General features: G+C 35.3%; 3 protein-coding genes across 3 annotated transcripts; 1 reads left to right on the forward strand and 2 right to left on the reverse strand.

The window, feature by feature from the left end:
- Positions 1–3,269: 3,269 nt before the first annotated feature.
- valopb (vertebrate ancient long opsin b) lies at positions 3,270–8,874 on the reverse strand (the record flags this gene model as incomplete). The annotated part of the gene is made up of 5 exons (XM_079477192.1): positions 3,270–3,476; positions 6,597–6,836; positions 6,994–7,111; positions 7,621–7,831; positions 8,505–8,874. 5 exons carry the CDS (start codon positions 8,872–8,874, stop codon positions 3,270–3,272), a joined length of 1,146 nt encoding a protein of 381 aa, XP_079333318.1.
- A 5,998-nt stretch (positions 8,875–14,872) lies between these two features.
- Positions 14,873–19,704, forward strand: cd37 (CD37 molecule). Its single transcript, XM_079477258.1, has 11 exons — positions 14,873–15,040; positions 15,594–15,661; positions 15,745–15,805; positions 15,883–16,013; positions 16,267–16,341; positions 16,551–16,655; positions 16,765–16,938; positions 17,023–17,106; positions 17,785–18,848; positions 19,030–19,161; positions 19,308–19,704. Exons 2-9 carry the CDS (start codon positions 15,596–15,598, stop codon positions 17,854–17,856), a joined length of 768 nt encoding a protein of 255 aa, XP_079333384.1. The 5' UTR covers positions 14,873–15,040; positions 15,594–15,595; the 3' UTR covers positions 17,857–18,848; positions 19,030–19,161; positions 19,308–19,704.
- A 995-nt stretch (positions 19,705–20,699) lies between these two features.
- Positions 20,700–21,769, reverse strand: gjz1 (gap junction protein zeta 1). The gene is made up of 2 exons (XM_079475820.1): positions 21,638–21,769; positions 20,700–21,457 (listed from the first exon to the last, which is right to left on the reverse strand). Exon 2 carries the CDS (start codon positions 21,428–21,430, stop codon positions 20,732–20,734), a length of 699 nt encoding a protein of 232 aa, XP_079331946.1. The 5' UTR covers positions 21,431–21,457; positions 21,638–21,769; the 3' UTR covers positions 20,700–20,731.
- Between the last annotated feature and the right edge of the window lie 117 nt (positions 21,770–21,886).

A 21,886-nucleotide genomic window follows, 5' to 3' on the forward strand; every position in this document is an offset into this window, starting at 1 on the left:
AGAGAAATCTTTAGCTCCATAAGTTGACAATATGATCTTTAGACATTTACAATCTTAATTAGATGTTCCATTTTTATTTCACCTCATTTCTCGCATTCCTGCACAAAAATAAAAAAAATATTTATCGGAGACAGATGCTGATAATATCAAGATGTTCCTGACTATTGGAAAAGAAAAAAATAAGTCATTAGCATTAGAATATTGAAAATGAAGGGAAGAGTGAAGAGTGTGTGTTTAAAATTATTTCATCCCGATTTTCCTTTCATTTCCATGACCTTAGGAGTTTTGAAGTTAAAGTTATACTCCCAAAAACTGCTGCGGTATAAATAAAAATGGAATGAGAGAGGTTTATACTTCATTTTGTATTGGGGAGATTAACTAAATGTCGTGTCTTCATTATTTGCTTGGAGATCTACAATTTTGCTTCCACAAAGAACCATTCAGTCAACGGTTCTTTAAAGAACAATCTCTTTCTCATCTATTTATAATCTGAAGAACCTTTTGCCACAAAGAACCACAAAGGTTCTTCTATGGCATCGAGAAGCACCTCTATTTTTAAGAGTAAAGCATCTGATGAGATGTACTGTAGAAAATCTTTTATTTCAAATGAGCCCTGTGGTCAGGGATGTTGGCCTCATGGCGAAGGTAAGTATCTCATGCTCCCTGTACCTAAAGGTCAGCATGTCTGATTAATTCTAAGAGCAGAGGACCCCAGTCAGTGCAGGTTTCTAAAGCAGGTCATCCTAATTCATAACAATCTGAGGTCTTGACAAAAACAAAAGGAATATGGGAAGTAAAACAAAGGTTAGAGGAAAAACATGGACAGAAATGCACATGCCAAGCAAAAGGCCAATTGTTAAAAGGGGTGCAAAAGGATCAGAGATGTTGCAAAAACAATAGTACATTCAATCAGCGCCGCCGCTCCCACCACGCGAATCACGCGCTGTGCATAGGGCACCAAGCGTAGGGCACATCGCGTGTGATGTTACATACTTTTTGCTAATCAAAAACAATTAAAGAGTAATGCAACCAGCAATGGGAATCAAATCCTATAATTTATTATACATAATGTAAAGTATTTTATTATATACATTAAGGGGTGCAACTAAAAGTTGTTGCATTAGGCTATCTGTGTTAAAGATCTATAGGTTGACATATCTATGATGCTTTGATTACGTATTTAATGATTTGTTGCATTTATCAGTATATAGGTAGAAAGAACAGTACTGTGACCTATGTTAAGCCCACAGCTACTTTATACGTATGCTACTTTATACTTTTGGAATTGTCATCCATCGCACATGTGAAATTCACAAGCATTCATTTGCCTGAAAATGTCAGCAACCAACAAGCTGAGTTTAAGAGAATTGAACTGTTAAATTAGATTGGAGCTGTTATCTAATTAGATTTTATTCAATTGACTTTAGATCTGTTAAGTTTTCCTCCAGATGCTGGCTTTAAAGAAAACATGGCTTCCTTTGCGGTTTTGTCTTTTTTTTTCGTATGGCCACGAAAATATTCATGTTTTAAAGTTTTGATTAACTCGTCAAAGGCTCCGGGCTACAATTGTTTAGCTCCTCTAACTTTTCCCTTGAAAGAGATCAGGCGTGGCGGTCCTCTGTTGAAGAATCTTCTTTTGTGCCCTGATATTTTGTGCCTCTCGCTACCTAGGGTGATAACAGACCATGGCCATAAGAAATTGAATTTAGAAGTTTTCATTCATCGGGCTGATGTTGAAAGAGTGCGTTTGAGCTTAAGGGAACCTGGAGAGCTCCACTCTCATCTCAAAGGTTCTTTGTTATTTCATCTTCTCTGTGTGATGTACTGAAGGCACTGCATTTGTTAAATTAGGATATTGTGAGCACATGTTTTTGTCATGTTTTTCATGAATGCAGTTACAGTCTCTACTCATTTATGGCAGACAACAGAGTCAAAAACAGGAACGAATGTATTTTGCTGCTATCACTGCAATAAAACAAGACACATGGACCTTGATGAATGAAGAATATGCCACCCAAAAAACACAACGTTTATGGATTTCATGTTTTCACTACAAATGGATTGGACTTGGATAGGACCAAAATTTAGTTTTTTCTATGCAAACATAGTTTTGTGTTCAAGCAAGTGTTAGTAGTTTAACCACACTAAAAGGTTATAAGTTGCTTTATTAGCATTCTGATACTATACAACATTGACATAAAGAAAAATATATTTATTTAAATATAGGCTACCAAATATAAATTCTATTATCCAGCATTAATAAAGAACTTGATAGATATGTACTTAAATAAAACATTCATTGGCATGCCACAAATAAACGTATCAATATTTACTTTGGACAGAACGTGAGCGAACACTAAACATTTGGCCCAATAAGACATTCTTTACCCTTAAAATATGAGCATACCAACACAACGTACATATTGAAAATTCTACATACATGCTAAATAAACACAATTTCTATTAAATACTTATTTCATTAAGATGTTTCAAAAAAGAATTTTGTCCAAATTTGACAGGAAAATATATTACGGTATATTTCTGTCAATCCATCTGAATTTCTAAGAGAGTAAATTTCCTTCTTTAACAGATTTCTTTACAGTGTATGCTGACGAAACCATTGAGACATTTCTCAGAATATCTTCTTGTGTGTTACATAGACGAAAGAACCATGGTTTCATGCACAACATACCAATGTGGTGCATTATATAGAATACTGTGGTGTGTGTCAATTTACAATACTTTTAAAGTGGCTCATCAAAATCTCAAATCAAACCTAATTTTTCATAAAGATTATTAGATGAGAAATATTATTGGAGTGGAAATATTATCAGACCTTTATGATAATATTTATACTTTTTTAGTCTTATATATTTTAGGATTCAACTTTTGTTCTTTTAAATTCTGTAAAAACATCTGTAGGGGTCTCCATGTGTATACTATTAACAGTCCGCAACTCACTCTCAGACGACAGTGCAGAAATGTATTGCATCTATACGTGATTTACCTACTGACAAATGCGTACATACTCCAAGATTGATTGCACATGATTGCACATGGGCACATCATAAAGATATACAAACATCAACAGAGAACATTTAAAAACACAAACTACGCATTTTGACGTACACTCCCTTAGAGGTAACAACTGCACTTTACAGGTTAGACTAAGACAACAGGTTAGACTATTAGTGGCGGTTAGACCCCTTTTTCAAAGGACAGACTCGACTATCAGATACAGACAGCTGCTTTGGACTGCCATTCGCACTCTAGTGTGATTCCTCCTCTTCCTCATCCTCCTCACTTTTGACCACGTTGCACATGGAAATGGGAATGCGGGCAGCAATGGTGGACATCTCCACGAGGTGACTGTCAACTGTTGCAGCGATGGCCCCTTTGTCTGATGTCTGATTTAAATTGGTTGAGTCCAAACTGGTGCCATTGCCCTTGAACATCTGGATCAGACACTTCCTGAACTGAGGAAAAAGAAAGAAGTGTGAATGCAAGGGTAGTTTGAATATCATAGACCTTCAGAGTGGTCCACTGAGCTTCCTTAAAGGCTAAAATACACTACAAGACTTTCGCTCAGATTTTGCTCAGCTTTTCAGTCTGGACGTCTTGCAGAAAGTCTGTGCCAGTTTGCAGATTTGATCAGTTAGTGAGCTTCTACCTAAAATTTTCAAAAAGTCTGCAAGTATTCCAGCCAGTATCAACAGGCTTTCCTGTAACTCAGTGGTTAGAGTGTGGAGCCAAGGTCATGGGTTCGATCCCAGGGTTCGCACATGCTTAGAGACAAAAGTATAGCATAATGCAATGTACTGTAAGTTGCTTTAGATAAAAGCGTCTGCCAAATGCATGAATGTAAATGTAAGGAACCACCCACAATGTGATTTTAATGATGCTCTTAATTATGCAGATGATAAACAGAAGAGTCTGCACTGAAAAGGTCGTTAGGCAAGATGCCTCCATGAAAAAACAAGGACATTTTGACCTTAATTAAAGCGGATAAGGTCATAGGCAGTTAGCACCTGCTTGGAGATATCTGCATATGAATTTAGACCAAAATATTATGTTGTCTGGATAATTAAAACATCTACTCCTATCTCAGTAAAATGCATTGTAGAGAGATACTGTGGTAGGTATGCTTTTACAAAAACAAATATGGATAGAATATATATGAACAACTGTAAAGCAACCACAGCTATTTAAGGGTAGAATTCTGTTATCATTTATTCACCCCCATATCATTTAAAACCTGAAAGGCTGCCCTTCTTCTGCTGAACACTAAAGAAGATATTTTAAAATATGTTGGTAACCAAACAACGGTGGTGCCCATTGACTTGCATTGGTTTGGTGTCCATACAATTGAGGTAAATGGGCACCGCCGTTGTTCGGTCACCAACAATCTTCAAAACTTCTTCTCTTTTGTTTTGCAGAAGAAAGAAAGTCATTATGGGTAAAATGAGTAAAATAACGAAGTTTCATTTGTTCTATTTAATGTATTTATACAAAGTAATTTACACCGTACATATTTTTATGAGAATGTACACTCTTAAAATACAGGTGCTTCACTATGCCATATAAAAAAAATTCTAAATGGTCCCATAAAGAACCTTAACCATCTTCAGATTATAAAAAGGCAAAAAAGAGATGGCTCTTTAAAGAACCTTTGACTGAATGGGTCATTTTGGAACCAAAAAATCGTCTATGGGATCGCTGTAAAGAACCTTTTAAGCAGAGTGTTTATTCCCTGGAAATTGAACCCATAAACTTGCTATATTTATGCTGTTTATAGACACTAAAAAAAATACCACCCCAAACTGATTTTCGGTTTTGTTGAATATACAATTCACAGTGTTTAAGTAAAATGATTATACTTGTTTCTTTTTGTAAACTATACAATTTCTCCCAAGTGCTAAATAAGAATATTGCATTGCATTGATTATAAGCATTTATTTTTAAAAAGTTGAAGGGTGAAAAACTGGTCGACAATAACAAAAAAAGTGCAATGTTTACAGATATTGAACACTGCAAAATATACTTTACTAATACTAATGTTTTGCATTAAATAAATGCAATTCCTCAGGTTTGGTTTTGAAATGGAGCAAATTCAAAGGTAAATAAAGTGGTGTCTGAATGTCTTTATATTTAACATTTCAGAAACACAAATCTATAATCTCTTGTACTCAATATACTACAAAGCAACAGCAAGCATTGTCAACAGCGCCTAGACATGGACCATAAATGTTCTCTGGATTCTCATATGATGTCAGAATCTAAACACTACATTACCAGTGCTATGGTGCACATTGTTGCAGAAACCAACTGTATAATATAATCATATTTCCAAGAGTGAACCATCTCTATTGATTGATATAGTGCTTTTCTAATTTCTCTGTATCTGTCTGTATGTAGTCTGTCTCTCTCTCTCGCATTAACAATTTTTTTTGACCCTATGACATGATTTTTTTCTTTGAACAGCTGGGAGTGAAATATGTGAGTTCTGGAGGATGTGCACAGCTCAAGGGTTCTTGAAGCAGTGGCCCCAACACAGTTACAAACCACCTGGGACCCAAATCCTGGGGGTGGTCAGCGGAGCCACAAAACTCTGCATCAAACGGCACTCTACAGGGAGAGTAAATCTTACGATTTCTCTTTGAAAGCTGAATGGAGTCCGCATATGGTAAAGGATTAGATATAATAGAAACAGTCTTTGACCGTAATGCTTGTTACACCCAACTCCCATAAGAATACAGAATAGCTTTGAAATAAAAACAGTCAGAGATTTAGATCTTTGTTTGACTGGTGGGTCAAACTGAAGCTTCTGCCTGAGACTTTCTGAGGGCAATGACTTCCCCTAGCTAAAGGCACACACATTTTTCCTAAAGTGGAATTATAACTCTAGAGAAATTATACATTTTTCATTAGGTATGGACCACTCTACTCTTTTGAACTTTGTCATTAAATATAAATATGTTTAATCATTTATTTAGCAAAGAAAAAACTAAATCGAAAACCTGTCATTTCTTTCTGACATGTAAAAAATATGTGTGGCATACTTGGATTAAATATAAAATGAAAAACTGGAATGAAAGTCTGACTTTGTAAAATATATTTGTTTAATATATTAAATCTTAATTTTCACTGCTATTGCAAAAAAATGGCCAAATTTAAATACAAAAATAATTATGAAGCCCAAAATGATAAATTAAAGAATATATATTAAAAATGACCCTAAACTTAGTTTAATTAGGACATTTATAACAAGTAGTACTAACAAACATCCCTTTCAAAAAACATTACTGGTGTGCATTTTGAGACAAAGACACTGTTGTATTTTTAGATATGTCAGTGCAAGTTGTTTTCAGTTTGGACAGCTCTTACATTTATTTTAGTCTAGGACTAGTCTAAACACTGTCTGGGAATCCGCCTAAAATGTATTGGTTTTGTTTTCTCTAGCTTTCGTGTCGATTAAAGGCGAAATAAACATGAATCAATTCTTAATGAAGACCTTGTCAGATGTGCTCATGAGCATGGCATGCTGAACTAAAATGTATACATTTTGAAAAACCCAAAAAGAGCAGATTAAGGTGTACCTGTTTGTTCATGAAAACATAGATGATGGGATTATAAACAGCTGCTGTCTTGGAGAAGAAGGCCGGAATAGAGCCCAGGCGAGGATCAATGTGGATTGTGGGACAAGCGGTGACAGTAATTGAGAATGCTGCATAAGGCGTCCATCCAACCATGAATGCTATTATCATCACAATGACCATCCGTGCCACCTCGCGGTCAGGCTTACGTGCGTTACCCAGCCTTCCAAGCGTGTTCGATACCTTTGTATGCATTCAAGATGTAAGGTTAGTTGCATTCCAACAGTGATTTGTCTTAAGTTATCATATTGGGCGGATCTTGTCATATACAATATGTCTGGCACAGATTTCCTTAAATATGTAAATAAGTCCAAATGACCCAAGATACAGAAAGACTTACCTTTCTGAGTTTCTGCATAAGTTTACCATATGAGATAACGATCACACCGAGAGGAAGGATAAAGCAGGTGGTGAAAAAGGTGATGATATAAGTGTGGTCATAGTAATCAGTGGAGTACCTTAAAGAAAGAAAATAATTGTTCTATTTAATACGATATTATTACAATATTATATTATATACCTGCTGAAACTAACTGACAGAAACAGTCACAAAACATATTAACATGGTCGCAGCCATTTCGTACAGTAAATATATTTCACACCCTATAGGTTTCTCTGTGCCAGGCTGTTGTTTGTATTCCAAGGACAAGGATAAGCCAAGCCGCACAGCCAAAGTTTTGTACTTTCTTGAAAGCAATTTTTCAACTGATGCATGACATCAGCCTTGGTTGTATACGCAGGCTGCTTTTTTCCATAATATTACGCAGAAAAACTCCTTGACTCGAACTCTGATTTTAAGTGATGCCACTAAGGGATACAAGCAAGATATACTGATATTCAACAGTGACCTACTGCATATTTTAGTACTACAGCGATAGTGTTCTGTGAATAATGTAGCCACTGAAACTGAGACAGAGAGAATTTAATGAAAAAGAGAGATGTAATAAAAAAATTATTTTGAGCTTACCAGTTAGGCTCACAGGTGGTGCCAATTTTGCTGATTGTGTAACTGTTCCAGCCCACAACTGGCGGAAAAGTCCATATGAAGGAGAAGATCCATACAAAAACAAGACCCATAGCTGCATGTTTGCCACCCAACCGGACGTCTTTCAGAGGACGACAGATCACAAAAAAACGCTCGAATGCCAGGATTGCTAAAGACCACAGCGCTACAATCCCTAAGGAGCAAAAGATTACATCTGTTTAAAACTGTGCTCTGTCAGTCATCTCACATTCATAGTCATAACTTTACTAAACGGGAAGGGATGCATGAGAATCAAATGTCACTTCAATACTGAAAAAGTATAACAGTGGCATGAAGTATGATGAACATTTATTGCTGTATGGGAGATGGGGAAGGCAATTATTTATACAGTATGTTACAATGCACACAAGGAAAATGTCCTGTTTGCTGTCTTGTCCCAATAGTCAAGATTAGATATTGCATGTAAGGAGTAGTAGATAAGTAAAACATGAAATAATGTAGGAGATGCTGTGCTATATAGCTACATTATGGTACATTGCAGAATAAAGTCACATTTACTTAAGTATTTTACTGATTGATCACTTGAAAATACCCATCAAGGACCATCAAATACCCAATTATAATAAGTTATTATAAATTATATTTTTAGTATTTTTAAAGATGAGTATAATTCCATATTATTATTATAAGATAAATAACCAGTTACGATTGATCATGCTGCGCAATCTATTAATAAAGTGGCTTTGTGTTCATTTTGATCAAATCATGACGAGTAGGCAAATAACTTTTTGTTTTTTAAAGCAAAAATATTTAGCATGAGGCAATGCATTTGTTTTAAAAACAAAAAACTGTCTCATAAAACTCACCGAAAAAAGTGACGGCAAATCCCTCCAGCACACACGCCCAGACGCCCAGAAAGAAGTAACCGTGCGCATTAGTTAAAAAACTTATGGTGCCTCCTGTTAGTGAAACTAGAAAGTCAGCAACAGATAAATTGACGATTATATAATTCAACGGCTTTCTTAACTGTTTGTATCTAAAGGTTACGAGCATCACGGTAAAGTTCTCTGTCAGAGAGAGTGAAGTCACTATGAACATCAGACACGCGAGGAAAGTGTAATTCCAAGGCGCGACAGACTTTAGAGGACCCGAGAAGGGATCGTCGGGTTTGATGATGTCGGTGGACTCGGTGACTGAAGACCCAGACGATTCCATGATAGCGACAAAGGCGGGCATTTGGATGAAGCAAAAAACCGAGAAATAGTTCATTAAATCATCACCGGGAGCTTGTTGATGTGAGTCGGTGGACAAAGTCGGAAGTCCATGGAAAGTTGCGCATTCCCCCTTGGAAATCCTTTACGTAAAGATTGCAGGAAAGGTTCACAGGTCCCTTCGCATTCCTTCTGCGGCCGGGTGTAGGTATGTTAATCGTGTCCTCCGTTATATATAGAGTCGGACAGCATATGCATCTCTAACACTCTAGGTGCTGAAAGTCGCTCATTCTTTGCTGAGTTTGACAAAACGTATCAGCGAGGCATCACACGCTGTGCTCAACTTCACAAAGTTTTTGAAGGATGTAAGGATGCTGCAGAGGCCATTGCAGGAGATGACAGACTAACAATTCCAAAGTTATTTACCCCACTGATGATTGATTTTAATGTCATGCTTCTTATTTAAAAATCGCGCATTTGCATGAGAAAAAAACATTTTTAATTTTTAAGAGATAAAATGACATGACAAAATCTTCTTCCATGGAAAACATTAAAAGGACTAAACATGTCAAGAGGCACAATAAGTCTTTCACTAAGATTACACAACACGATTTGGTTGTGCACATTTCCAAACCAAAAATATATAATCAAGCAAATAAAAGCAAGTTCCTGAAAGCATTCATTTTCTTCTCCACAATCTAATTCCTAATTCCTACATAATTTGCATGCAATCTTAACACAACCACATCCCTTGAATATGTAAATAATTTATGCATCATGTGAGACTATCTTTGATTGAGACTAGCATGCAAAATGTATTTCCTTTGCTGTTTTTGTAGCTTTAAGGATCTCTCAGATGTCACAGTACCGTCATGAGTTTTCAATGAATCCTTATATTACTGTAAAGAAAGGGTTAATTGATCTTGAGGAAATTTAATTAACTCAAGTGTGCAGGTATCTCACGGATGCTTTGAGGTCGGATCTTACTCTTTGAGGTCAGATTATGTTTGTCAGTGGTGAGTCTGCGTGTGTTCGGGTGAGCGTGTCTACCCTTGTGTCTTTAACATCACAGTCTGAATAGATATTTTCTGTGCTTAGAGATTTACAGTGATACTAATTTCAGTCCTTGCCGTGATGTGACCGGTTGAGTCACAGCACAAATCTCAGGACCTTTCTAAATGTAATGGAACACGTCAAAAAAGCTGACTCTTTCATTTGCTTGCTCGCAGTGGCATTAAAATTACCCAAGTCCTGCTGAGCAGTTAAATATTCTCATTTACCTTGCACCCTCTTATCAGCATTCTGACTCCATCTCACAGGGCGTTCAGCAGAAGATGACAGGCTGTCCGTCATAAGAAGTCTGCATACGACTTAATTAATGCCTTCGCTTTTAAATGGTGACTTACTGTGACCTCTGGAAAAATGATGGTGATTGTTGTGAGTGTTCCTATAGCTCAGTAAGTATAAACGTATAGCTTGAACGCACTGTGAATTGTTGTGGATAAAAGTGTCTGCCAGATGCATAAATGTAAATGATGGACTGACCTGATGAATTTTACTTTGCTTTTCAGATTATTTCATTTTCAGTTTTTTTTCAAATTTGATTGATTTCCTTCGTAGGTATTTACTTAACCTTTCAGTTTCTGTAAATTGTCGCTTGAATGGAACAACAGATATCGCAAAAGTCAGACATATAACCTTTTAATTCCAGTACTGTTTATTGAGCAGAAGCTATAATGGCACATCAAGCGAGAATTTCTGTAAACATTGTGATTGTCAGTCAACCTTTTCATTGCAGAATCATTACACACACAATCTATGGCTGGTTGGCCTTTCGCAGCATCAGCCATGAAGATGAAAAATGTCAGCCATCATTTCCTCAAAAAGATTGATTAAAATCTCATTATCTGACAAATTCTTGTTGACTTGATGAAAAGATACAAAGCAATCGTACAGCGATGGTTTATTTGCCCAGAAAACTGTGATTCGGTAACACTGGAAACTCCATCCATTATGAATGGTAACTGTTTTAGACTGGGGGTAAAAGCCTTGGCGTGGAGATAACAAACGCATGGGACACATTTAGCATGGACATGATGTTTGTAATAGTTTTTAAAAAGATGTTCAGCGAGCTCAGATGTAGCACTGGAAGCTTCCTTTTCCATCATCAAGTGGAACTGGCCAGTCAACCTTAAAGGGACCCCATCTGCCCCAGCCTTAAATTGCCACTTCCATCTGCTGTATTTTGCTCCTATATTTCCTCTAATCTTTTGGGACATAAATTCAGACCGGGAATCTCACACTTATCTGGGAAACTTCATACCTTTTACCCACAGCAAACCCTTTTCTTTTCTATTTTAGTTTAACTACACTCACTGGTCATTCCTACTTTTTAGGTTTACATAGGTTTTATAAGCTGCCAATCATCAGAAATACGAAGCATATTAAAAAGGTTGAAAATTATGTAATTATCATAATTTACTCACTCTCAAGTTGTTCCAAACCCGTATACATTTCTTTGCTCTGTTGAACACAAAGGAACATATTTTGAAGAATGTGCCAAACCGTTTTAGGGCAACATTGACTAATAAAAACTACTAATTGGATGGAAAGGACATACAGGCTTATTACAGTAAATAGGGATTTGGGAAAGCCAATTAGGAACATTTGACCAGGTTACACCCAAGATAGGGCTTTCGAATTACAATTGTGCATGTATTTGCATGACCTCATATTGATTGAAAACCTATATTAAATATCTTTCAAAAAAGGACTAGGCTGTCATATTAGAGGATAAATAAACCATGTAGCACCAGAGAGGTTATTTAAAGTGGTCAAAAGAAAATGGTGAGTACTTATTGGACCTATAGGATATATACCATCCCTTTTTCACTTCTTATTAAGAGAAAATGGTCAAGATGACCCGTTCACAATGACATTTGCCCCAAGAAAAGGCTCAGTAGGAGGTGTAAGATGACAAAGCAGTGCTTTCTGTTTTTATTTTAATATTCAGAATTTATTTTAAGTATAAGTGAGTTTTGAGATGTAAGGCTAGAAATGAATGTGCATCAATGAATTTAAATTCTTGGTAAATTGGCAAACATTATGTGTAGCCTACATCACAAGCCTTTTCCTTGTGTCTTCTACGCGGTATCTGTATTTCAATTCCGATTTTTGCCGCTAGATGGCGCCAAGATCATGTTTGACGTTATTGCAGCATTCTCCTTTGCTGAGATAAAAAAAATATAAATGGACCCTTAAATTAGGTGAACGTTGAGGAATTTAATCTAGAAATCATCTTAACACATTGTTTTGAATAAAAATTAAATAAAAAGCCTAAATGGGCTCATATGAGAAATAAATATTAAATACTGTCTTTTTTTATTTGTAATGAATTGCAACTTTATTTCAACTCTGAAGAAGAGCCAATGCACCAACAAACAAATTTGATTGCACACAAGAAAGAACTTCAGTGTGGAAGTTTATGGATTATAGATCTGCATTTTATCCATTTTAACCTACAAATGACTTTTGCAACAAATGAAAAAGAAAAGAGCATAATTTGCATGTATATAAATACTATAAATAAGAGCGCTATTTATTTACTATAATTATATTAACTGTTTAACTGTTGAAAAATAGTTTTTCCAACTAGATTTTATTATTTAACATTGTTAGAAGTGCTGCTGAAATCTTCAGTCATTCCCATTTCTGAAAAAGATAAACCAACAGATGTATGTCAAGATTTTTTAACTATATTAAATGAAAATTAATTAAATTAATCTGTATTTTACCTTTCAATTGCAGTTAGGCAAGATGAGCCAGTAATGAAAGAAGATATGATTCATCTATGAATAAAAAAATAAGTATTTAATAACATGACTAAATGATATAAACTTCAGGATTACAATAATTACAGAAGTCATGAGTGAACATAAAACCTTTAATATTTAAGATTGTCCATCATGCCAGTTTTCTTATTTCAATTCAATATAAATAATAATAATTAGTAGATGTACAGTAAATGATTTAAAAACTAACTGTTTGAACCGTGGTATGTTGGTAAGGTGGAAATATCATTCCAAATGTCTCTTTTGCCCACTGCTGCTCTGTGTCTTACATTAAGATTTCTGTGAGCATCTACGAAAGAAAACCATGCGGTTAAAATATGTGCACAATATGCTTAGGGTTTATTTGTAAATAAATCTTACTTACAGGGTCCTAACAGGTACCCAGCACTATTCAGAGTCCAGCCCCTTTTCTCTGGATTCTGTGGGATTTACACATAAAACAGCTGTACCAAAAAAACAATCATCTGAGACGTTGCTTTATAGACGAAAAGAGGATATGTACCCTGAGGGTCATGCTATGCGTCTTTGAGAGATGTGATGCCAAGATACAGACTGTAAAGAGCAGAGCCCAGCTCATCTGCATCAATAAATACAGACAGTGAATAGACGAGTATTTTCATTGTAATGGAAAGCATTCAATTGAAAGAACTTGTTAATTTGATCCACGAAGAAGAAATTTAAGTTGTATTAACATGCTGCTTGTTATTAGCATTATTTTGTAGATATAGTACTGCATAATAGAGACTATGCAATAAATACAAATTGTAATTTGATGATACATTTTCTCTCACTATCATCCTGTAGTTTCAACAAAATACTCAAACACATCGTAAACCAAACTGGCAAAGTTTTCATAATATTATTCTTTATAATATTATATATGATAATTATATTTTATATGAAATGATATAATTATAGCTCAAGTTAAATTTAGCTCTAGAAATAGTTTTCTCTGACCTGCCCTATGGCAACAAATCATTATATAAAAATGTTATTGCTAACATTTAATCCTAAAGAAGATAATAAATCATGCAAATAAAAATATAAAGAAGATTGTTTCACTTAATATTGGATGTACAGTATAATAAAACAGTAAGGTAAACCAGCTTTAATAAATTAAGAATATTAAACACAAAAAATGCTTACCTTGTGAGAGAATTGTTGTTTATGAAAACTAATTAAAACTCTGGATTCGAGAAAAATTTGACTATTTCTCCTTCCACCTGTGACACAATGTCAAATGTATGCCACAAGGATTTACTGTACAGTATGTGTGTTTGAATGAGGGAATGTCTTTCTTTTATAGACATGGTGACATCAAACATATTAACATAATGAGACTCTATTAGTGTTGTTCATTTCTCATAATTACTCTGTGCTATTTACAGAGAAATGAGAGATAAAGAGGATAGATGAGACAGAATTATTCGGACTGTCAAAAGGGGGTTAAAGTTATACTGTAGAACACAGAGCAGGACAAAATAAAAGTAAAGAACGATCTTTCTTCTGTCTGTCTATCTTTTTATTTTTCTATCGGTCTTTCTGTCTATCTGTCTTTCTGCCTTTCTGTCTGTCTGTCTGTACCTCTGGCATCATTGAATTCCATTGTAATCCATGACGTTTTTCCATTCACAGTAATAACTGCACCTTGACCTAGATATAATTACTACTGCCCTACTGCCCCTTACAATCCATTAACAGGGAGACCCTTAAACACCCCACCTAATTACCTGGCGGTAATTGTGCTATAGCTACATATGGGGTGAGGGGGGAGGTAAAGCACACATACCAGTAAGTATGTTGAAACAGGGAATTGGAGATTAAATTTCCTTCCGAGGGAGGCATAATATAACCCTTGATGAATTAACCCTTGATCTCTGCCCCTATGTTCCATGTTTTAATGTAGTTTTCATGTCATCACCCTTACACACAAGTCGTTTATTTTGTCCCTTCGCAAAATCCTTCATTGATAAACGGGCAGCAACGTATTAATGAAATTAAAATCAAGTGTATTACTGTAAGTGTATTTAATAAAAAGAGTATATATAATACATTTGTATGGCTATAAAAGTTGCTCATGAACCTCACAAACACAAAAACAGGAGATCTCTAAAGACAGAGGAAGCTGATCATTTATTTATTCATGCTGTGTGTTGTGTGCACCTGCTTAGCACTCATGGAGTCTGTGAGGCTAGACTTACATGCTGGAAATTTAAGGCAATACAACGAATCAGAATGAAGAAGCTATATTTATGCAAAGTTTAGTTGACATGATCTCAAGTGAGGCAGCCACGTTTCAATTCCTTTGTTATCTTTCTGACTTGCCCCTGTTCATTTAAGGTAAGTTGTAAGTTATTATTTCTTTTGGAAAAAATATGCGAGCATAAATGTAAGACTTCATTCAAATGTTGAAAGCAGTCCGCTATAATGGCTTATCAGAAACATTGTAAGTGTTGAATATGTTGAATTCTGTCTGACCAAAATCTACAATATAAAACTCTCTTGGTGTTTTATAGTAAACAACAAGATGTAATGCTTAAGACATTCTGAATTTGCGTAAGTGGCAAAGGACATTGTCATCACAGCTAACAAAGCACTTTTGTCCCATGTGCTAGTGCTTGAAAAGTTAATGTGTAAAATGATAGCTTTGGTTTCATCACCACGGGCAAGGAAATGTGAGAATACAGACTTTCTGTACCCTGTTTTTGTACTTTGTGAGAGGAGTGGGGGCTTTTACACTGTGTGCTTCTGGGCACCAACTCGGTGCAAAAAAATTAAAATACAATGTAAAACACATGCTGTTCCAAAAGACAGTAGAACATTTTTAAAAAGCTGAATCGTGCCACACCAACATCTGAACAGCATTACATTTTGTTTCTTTTTGTGCTTACAGATATGGCATCTGAGTGCTGCCTCAGTCTCACCAAATACTTCCTGTTTCTCTTTAACCTGTTATTCTTTGTAAGTTGCAAATGAGTCCACACAACGTTAAAAGGTCAAATAAGAAATTGTCTAATACAGTCAGATTTTGTTGTATCTTTTAGATTTTAGGATTGCTACTATTATCTTTGGGAATATGGATACAATTTTCATACGCAAGTTTCAGTGAGTCTAATACAGTATTATTAGCCAAACTTAATTGGTTTAGTATTTTTTTATTTATCAATGTTTTTTTTTTGCAGTATCCGCCACTCCCTACCTCTCCATCTCTCTCTTCTCCAACTTGTTGATCATCAGTGGTTCTGTGACCTTGTTGTTGGGCTTTCTGGGGTGTCTGGGGTCTCTGAAAGCAATGAAATGCTTACTAGGAACTGTATGTTTTTATATATGATATGCAGGAGATTTGAGTCAGTGTAGATACTCATTTTAAAACAATGTGGTTATTGAAGTTTTGCTAATCCCAGTAGTAAATATAAAAACCTCTTGGAGGGTGTACGTATTTTGTGTGCAAGAACCTCTATACACTATTATTTTTAATTCAGCAGTGAGATGAAATGCTCCAATGCACACGATCTGCTCCAATGAACTGTTACCAGCATGTTAATATCAGTTTTATTTATCTGCAGTACTTTATTCTTCTAACGGTCCTCCTTGCGGCTCAGATAGTGGGTGGGGTTCTTCTCTACACACAGAAGACTGAGGTAACTCAAGCATGAAGTTCACAGGTCCCACCCAGCTTTAGTTCTAGGGCTTTTTATAGAACAAGTACATTACTATGGTTCATCATGGTGTCAGGATTTTTATAGTAATCAGACTTGATAGATTTCCACAAATTAACAGGAATGAAGCAGATAAATCAAATACAGTCATGTCCAAAAATCTTGGAATTTTTTTCACCCTTTTAAATCAGTTGGACAGGTTGCTTGAGGAGCAAACCCTTAAACTAATAAAGTCATTCGGGAATTATTCCAGTCTCCAGGGCTTTGAGCAAACTCTCATATACATTCAGCAGGAGGTGAGAAGCATTGCATAAGCACAATTCATACTGTACAGAACAACAAACAAAACAAAGAAAGGTCACTTATACATTTTGATATGATGAACCTTGCTTCATGCATTTGCAGGGCAATTGCTGCGGATGGACTGGTAAAGAGGACTATACAGGTTTTGTACCCTGTTCGTGCAGATATGTAATCACCGATGTCAACACAACATATGAAAGTCATGCTCCAGAGATATGCCTTCAATGTTATACAGATGTTTTTATATCAAATGACACCTGTGGAATTTATGAGCAGGTATTTTTGGAGGCCGTTACTGCTATGTATTTCAATTCATTAATGTTTTTTTAGAGCACTACTTTTATCATTTCTGTTGCACAGGGTTGCAGTGAGAAAATACAGATTTGGCTGGACGAAAATATTCTCTTCATTTTGGTGGTTATTTTGGCCCTTGCTGTTGTGGAGGTAGGACATTCAAGTCATCAACCCAATTTTGGTCGCTTTTACCCTTTCTATACAAAAACTTGATTCAAAGATGATGAGGGTGAAGATTTAACATGCACTGAAAAATCGCCAATGTTGTGTGGAAATCCTTCATGATCTTTGCCTATAATGTAATCCTGGACAATTTGATGTTGTATGTCCTATAGTTTATTCAATGGATTTGCCTCATGTCCCACTGTTGCCTTAACTGTACCTGGCGATGTTGCCGTAGAGAATCACATGGCAGCCATGTTCAGCTATCAAGGTTACTGTGTGTGACTTGTGTGGAGTGGTTTAATGGTTTAATATTAGGAAATTATCTAATGCATGCTGCTTGGGAAATGCTATAATATTGTTCTTTTTAGTTTTTGTGTTTGTTTTGTAAGCGTAGGTAACAGAATCTGATTGTAAAAAAAGAGTTATTAATTAATCTTATCTGTCCTCACAGAGATTTCAGTGTGGAATATTGGAAAGGTATATCATGTTTGAGGTGTTATAGTGGTATACACTAGAATTTTTTAGTTTGTAGAGTAAATGTGTGATTATTTCGTTACTTGGGTTTGTTTGAGTTACATCAGCATTGTTTGGGTGGGATTGCTGATGTATCAGCTATGGATATTTTGTGTTTATTGATGAACATACCTTTTGTCTTCTCTGTAGATATGTGGTATGACCCTTTCGATGTGTCTGTATAAAGAAAGATCGGTGGATTATAGTGCATTTCCGTACTAAGAGGACCACTGGGGAAACAACATGAAGCCTATTTTTGAGTCAATTTTTTTGGAGTGTTTGATATTTTTCTACAGATTTGATATTGATACAGATTTGAATGCAGTAATTTTTAGAATAGAAAACAATATTTCTTTGTGAGTGTTTTTGTGAAACAGACCTGCTGTAAATCTGTTCATGTAATATTTAAAAGACATTTTTTTTCTACATCTAAAGATTATTCTGCTTTTGCTGTAACTAAGACTGTGTTTAGATGTTTGCTTTAGCCATAGGGTTTAAGAAAGACTAAGAGCATCTGGGTGGGACAGTATAATGTTCCACCATTGTTTTGCACACAAAGCATATGACCTGAATTTTGTGGCAAACTGTGAGATACTGTTCCCATAAAGATACCTTTCATAATCTAAATTGTATTTCTTACTACACTAAACACTCTCAATGTATTCTCGTTTTTATATTTCTCTTAATTAAATATTAACTAAATATAACAAGCTACACCATAGCTATGACATTATACATATTTAAAACGGTTAATGTACTCAAATGTAAAAAATGTGTAGTAAGTAATTGCAACGATTACTATTATTTGAAATAAAATGTAAAATGACAATATAAAGTTGTCTTTATACCATAAAAGCTGGTTTTAAATCTTTGTCTTTAATTCAAATGGCACAGAGGATGTGTGATACACCTGAGCAGGTATTGTTAGGTCAGGGAGGCGGACTCACATGTCATATATATATATGCCGAGTTGATCTCTTAGATCAATTTTAGGGCAACAGTACAGTCTAAGAAGGTAAGAGATTTAATGTCATACTTGTTATTAATTTATTTTTAATTAGTTAATGACATTGATTAACAAAAAATTTGTATTTATGCACTTTTAAATTCACTAATATTACAATGGTTTCTATTCATTTCTATTAGCTTAGTTAAAAGAACAGACATGGAATCGCGTTCATTGGTTCTGATTGTGCTTTTAGGGGTCGTCTGTGGTGAGTGATCAAGCATTTTTGTCAAATAATTTCTTTGTACTGCTTATACTACAGCAAACTGGCTATGCTTTTTAACATAATAGCATACAAATTTTACATCATACAATACACTTAAAGCAAGATATTTAAAAGTTTCATATTTAATTTGGCAGTAAAAACTAAAAACTTGTGATGTCATTAGTTGCACAGGCACTGAAGTGTAACTTCTGCCAAAGGATTGACGAAGCGAACCCCACTTGTAATGAAACGACAGAGAATGTATGTCCCTCTGGTCTTAATAACTGCATTAAGATCACATTGTTACCTCCAGCTTGTGAGTATAGGCCATATTCATTATCTCAAATGCTAAAACTGATAAAAAAGTGGCAGAATACTTGTACTGCACTTCTAATGTAATCCAAGCTGATACTAAAATTTCAAGACTCTGTTTTGAAAGCTATTTTGTGTTTCTTGTCATAGATGGTGAAGTGCGCAAATGCGCCGACGATCAAGAGTGTAATGCTATAGTGCCTCCACAGGTTGACAAACACTGCTGCAGCACAGACCTCTGCAACTAACCCTCACAACCAGACAAATGTTTTTTCAGAGTGGTTTGTGGTTACATTAAATTTGTACTACTTAAACATGCTCAAAACATGGAGCTATAGCATGGTCTTTATATAATATATAAATGTACATTTTAGAAGAGATGTTATAAATAAAATGTGACCAGCAAAGGCAAGCATCAATGATGGCGCTTTGTTATTTCTGATTTTAGTTCATTTATCAATAGCTATTGTGTCACTGTTAAAACGTTTAGGGGTGGTTTTCCTTTTTAAGACCACTCCAAGACTAAAATAAATAGCTGCCTAAACTGAAAACAGTTTTCATGGACTTCTTAAAATACATCAGTCTTAAAATTCTTCCGTGCCATTGTTTGTCTCAAAATGCACAGCTTTTTGTAAGGCATGTTTATAAATACTGCATAAATTTCTCCCCTAGAAGTTAAGAAATCTAAGAACAACTATTAGACTCTGAAATGAAACAGCTATAGGTTGAAACAGCTCACATGTAGTGATATGGACAACACACAAACTGACTTTTCACCCAACCCACACAAAAAAACGGCTGATGCAGAAACACCATGTCAAAAAGTCTAAAAAGGAAAATGACAACTCGAATCAGCATTTTAACCGATTTTTGGTCTTGTTTATAGCAAAGATAAATAGCAAATTACAACAATGGTTACATTACAGAAAACAATCAAATTTTTTGCAATACTGACCCATAAGAAAGCATTTCAAATTACAGAACACGTCACAGTAAAATATAATTAGTTGACTTATTAAGATAGATAATTGTTTGAAAAAGTATATAGAAAATTAATTTTAAGTTGGCAAAACTTTGATAACATTTGTAATGTAAACTTGTTGATCAAGTACCATTATGTACTAGTGACTGGAAATTTTTACTTGTGTTAGATTCTTAAAAAGTTGACTATAAAATTATTTGAGTAAACTTGTATTCCCCTTCTTAACTGATTAATAGGTCTACTATAAACTATACGTTCACTTAACTTGGTATTCATAAAATGCACTTAATAGGGTACTGAAAGAAATGTATGAACGCCTCAGTGTCAGTCACTGAATGAAGGGTTGTCCACAGAAACACACTTAACTGCATTTTTGACATGCATTGTCATTATTGTGGAGAAAAATAGAATACATTGAACCAAATGTTTACCAAAGCAAACACCAATGACCTGTATAGCAAATAGCAAAATTTTATAGCAAAAAAAGATATATGGATTTTGTAAGTAAATAAATTAAAGATTTTTAATTTATGCCTTCAAAATACAACACATCAGGGTTTACAGTGACAGATGCACTGCACATTTGTTAATTTTAACAGAGATAGTGACATATGGAGTAAAGACAGAACATACCACTGTAAATAATGACCAGGGCAGATATAAACAGCAGTGAAAGAACAGACATTCTCTTTTCGGCTACTCCACGGACAACACACTGGTGTACAGGTGAACATTTATCAAACTCGTGTGCATCACATAGGTATATGTTCTCACTCACTTTAGGCAGAACCAAGTAGAGCAAGATATACACAAATAAACCCTCCACGATGATCCGCAGTATCACACTAAACAGATACACCAACACGCTTTTTTTGCTATTATGAAGGTCTATCATCATCTTACCACCCACAGTCACAGTGGGATCAACTGAATCCCCCTCCTCAGTGTGAGAAACCATTTCTTTCTGCTTCTTCCTTAAGATTGAAGATCGAACATGGGAAGAATACATCTCCATGAGCAGAACCGAGAGTACAAGCAGGATGAAGAGAAAATGCCATGTCATGATTATAGACTGGTCAAAATGTTTATTAAAACAGAATTTTGTGCAGATGGTTTCTGTGCCGTTACACTGGAAGTCTTCATTCAGGGCTTTCCAGGGAAACTGAGCCAGGAAGATCATCACCAGGCGGATGCAGAGCAGGCCAAACCACACCGTGCGAGCTTTATAGGTGGCGGTAGAGTCCACTGCAGTACGGAGTATCGGGATCAGACCTGTAACAATAGCTGCCATTGTTCCCTATTGTGGATCAGACCTCTCCTGGTTTCAGTCATGGAAATAGAAACCAAAATTTGTTTGCATAAAATTATTTTAATACATTGATACATTTTTGGAGTTAATAGAAAAAATTTGAATCAAGGGCACCAAATCCATCAGGTCAGTCGTGTTATAATAGTTTTTTTTAGCTTTTTGATTTGGAAAAAGAAAAAGTAGCCATACCTGTTTCTAAGGGCGTTGACGTGTCTGTGTGTTTGTCCAACAGTGGTGTAATTCTGAGCTTCCCTTCTGTGTATAGTCTGCTAAACTTTAAGTGTCATCAATATGGTTTCTCACACATTTAGCAGCTCCACTCTTAACTGAAACCTTAACTAAAAAATTACATACACAGTATATATATATATGTTTGACTTGAATATATAAATGTAATGGTATTGTGTAATTTATTTTGATACAGATAATGTTGATAAT

The sequence above is a fragment of the Barbatula barbatula genome (assembly GCF_947034865.1).
Source record: "Barbatula barbatula genome assembly, chromosome: 16".
Taxonomy (NCBI): Eukaryota; Metazoa; Chordata; class Actinopteri; order Cypriniformes; family Nemacheilidae; genus Barbatula; species Barbatula barbatula.

Excerpts from the sequence above, each read along its gene's own strand:
- cd37 (XM_079477258.1), top strand. The coding sequence starts at position 15,596 with ATGGCATCTGAGTGCTGCCTCAGTCTCACCAAATACTTCCTGTTTCTC. Across the intron at positions 16,939-17,022 it reads CCTGTGGAATTTATGAGCAG|GGTTGCAGTGAGAAAATACA; the intron begins GTATTTTTGGAG and ends TCTGTTGCACAG. Across the intron at positions 17,107-17,784 it reads TGGCCCTTGCTGTTGTGGAG|ATATGTGGTATGACCCTTTC; the intron begins GTAGGACATTCA and ends TCTTCTCTGTAG.
- gjz1 (XM_079475820.1), bottom strand. The coding sequence starts at position 21,430 with ATGGCAGCTATTGTTACAGGTCTGATCCCGATACTCCGTACTGCAGTG.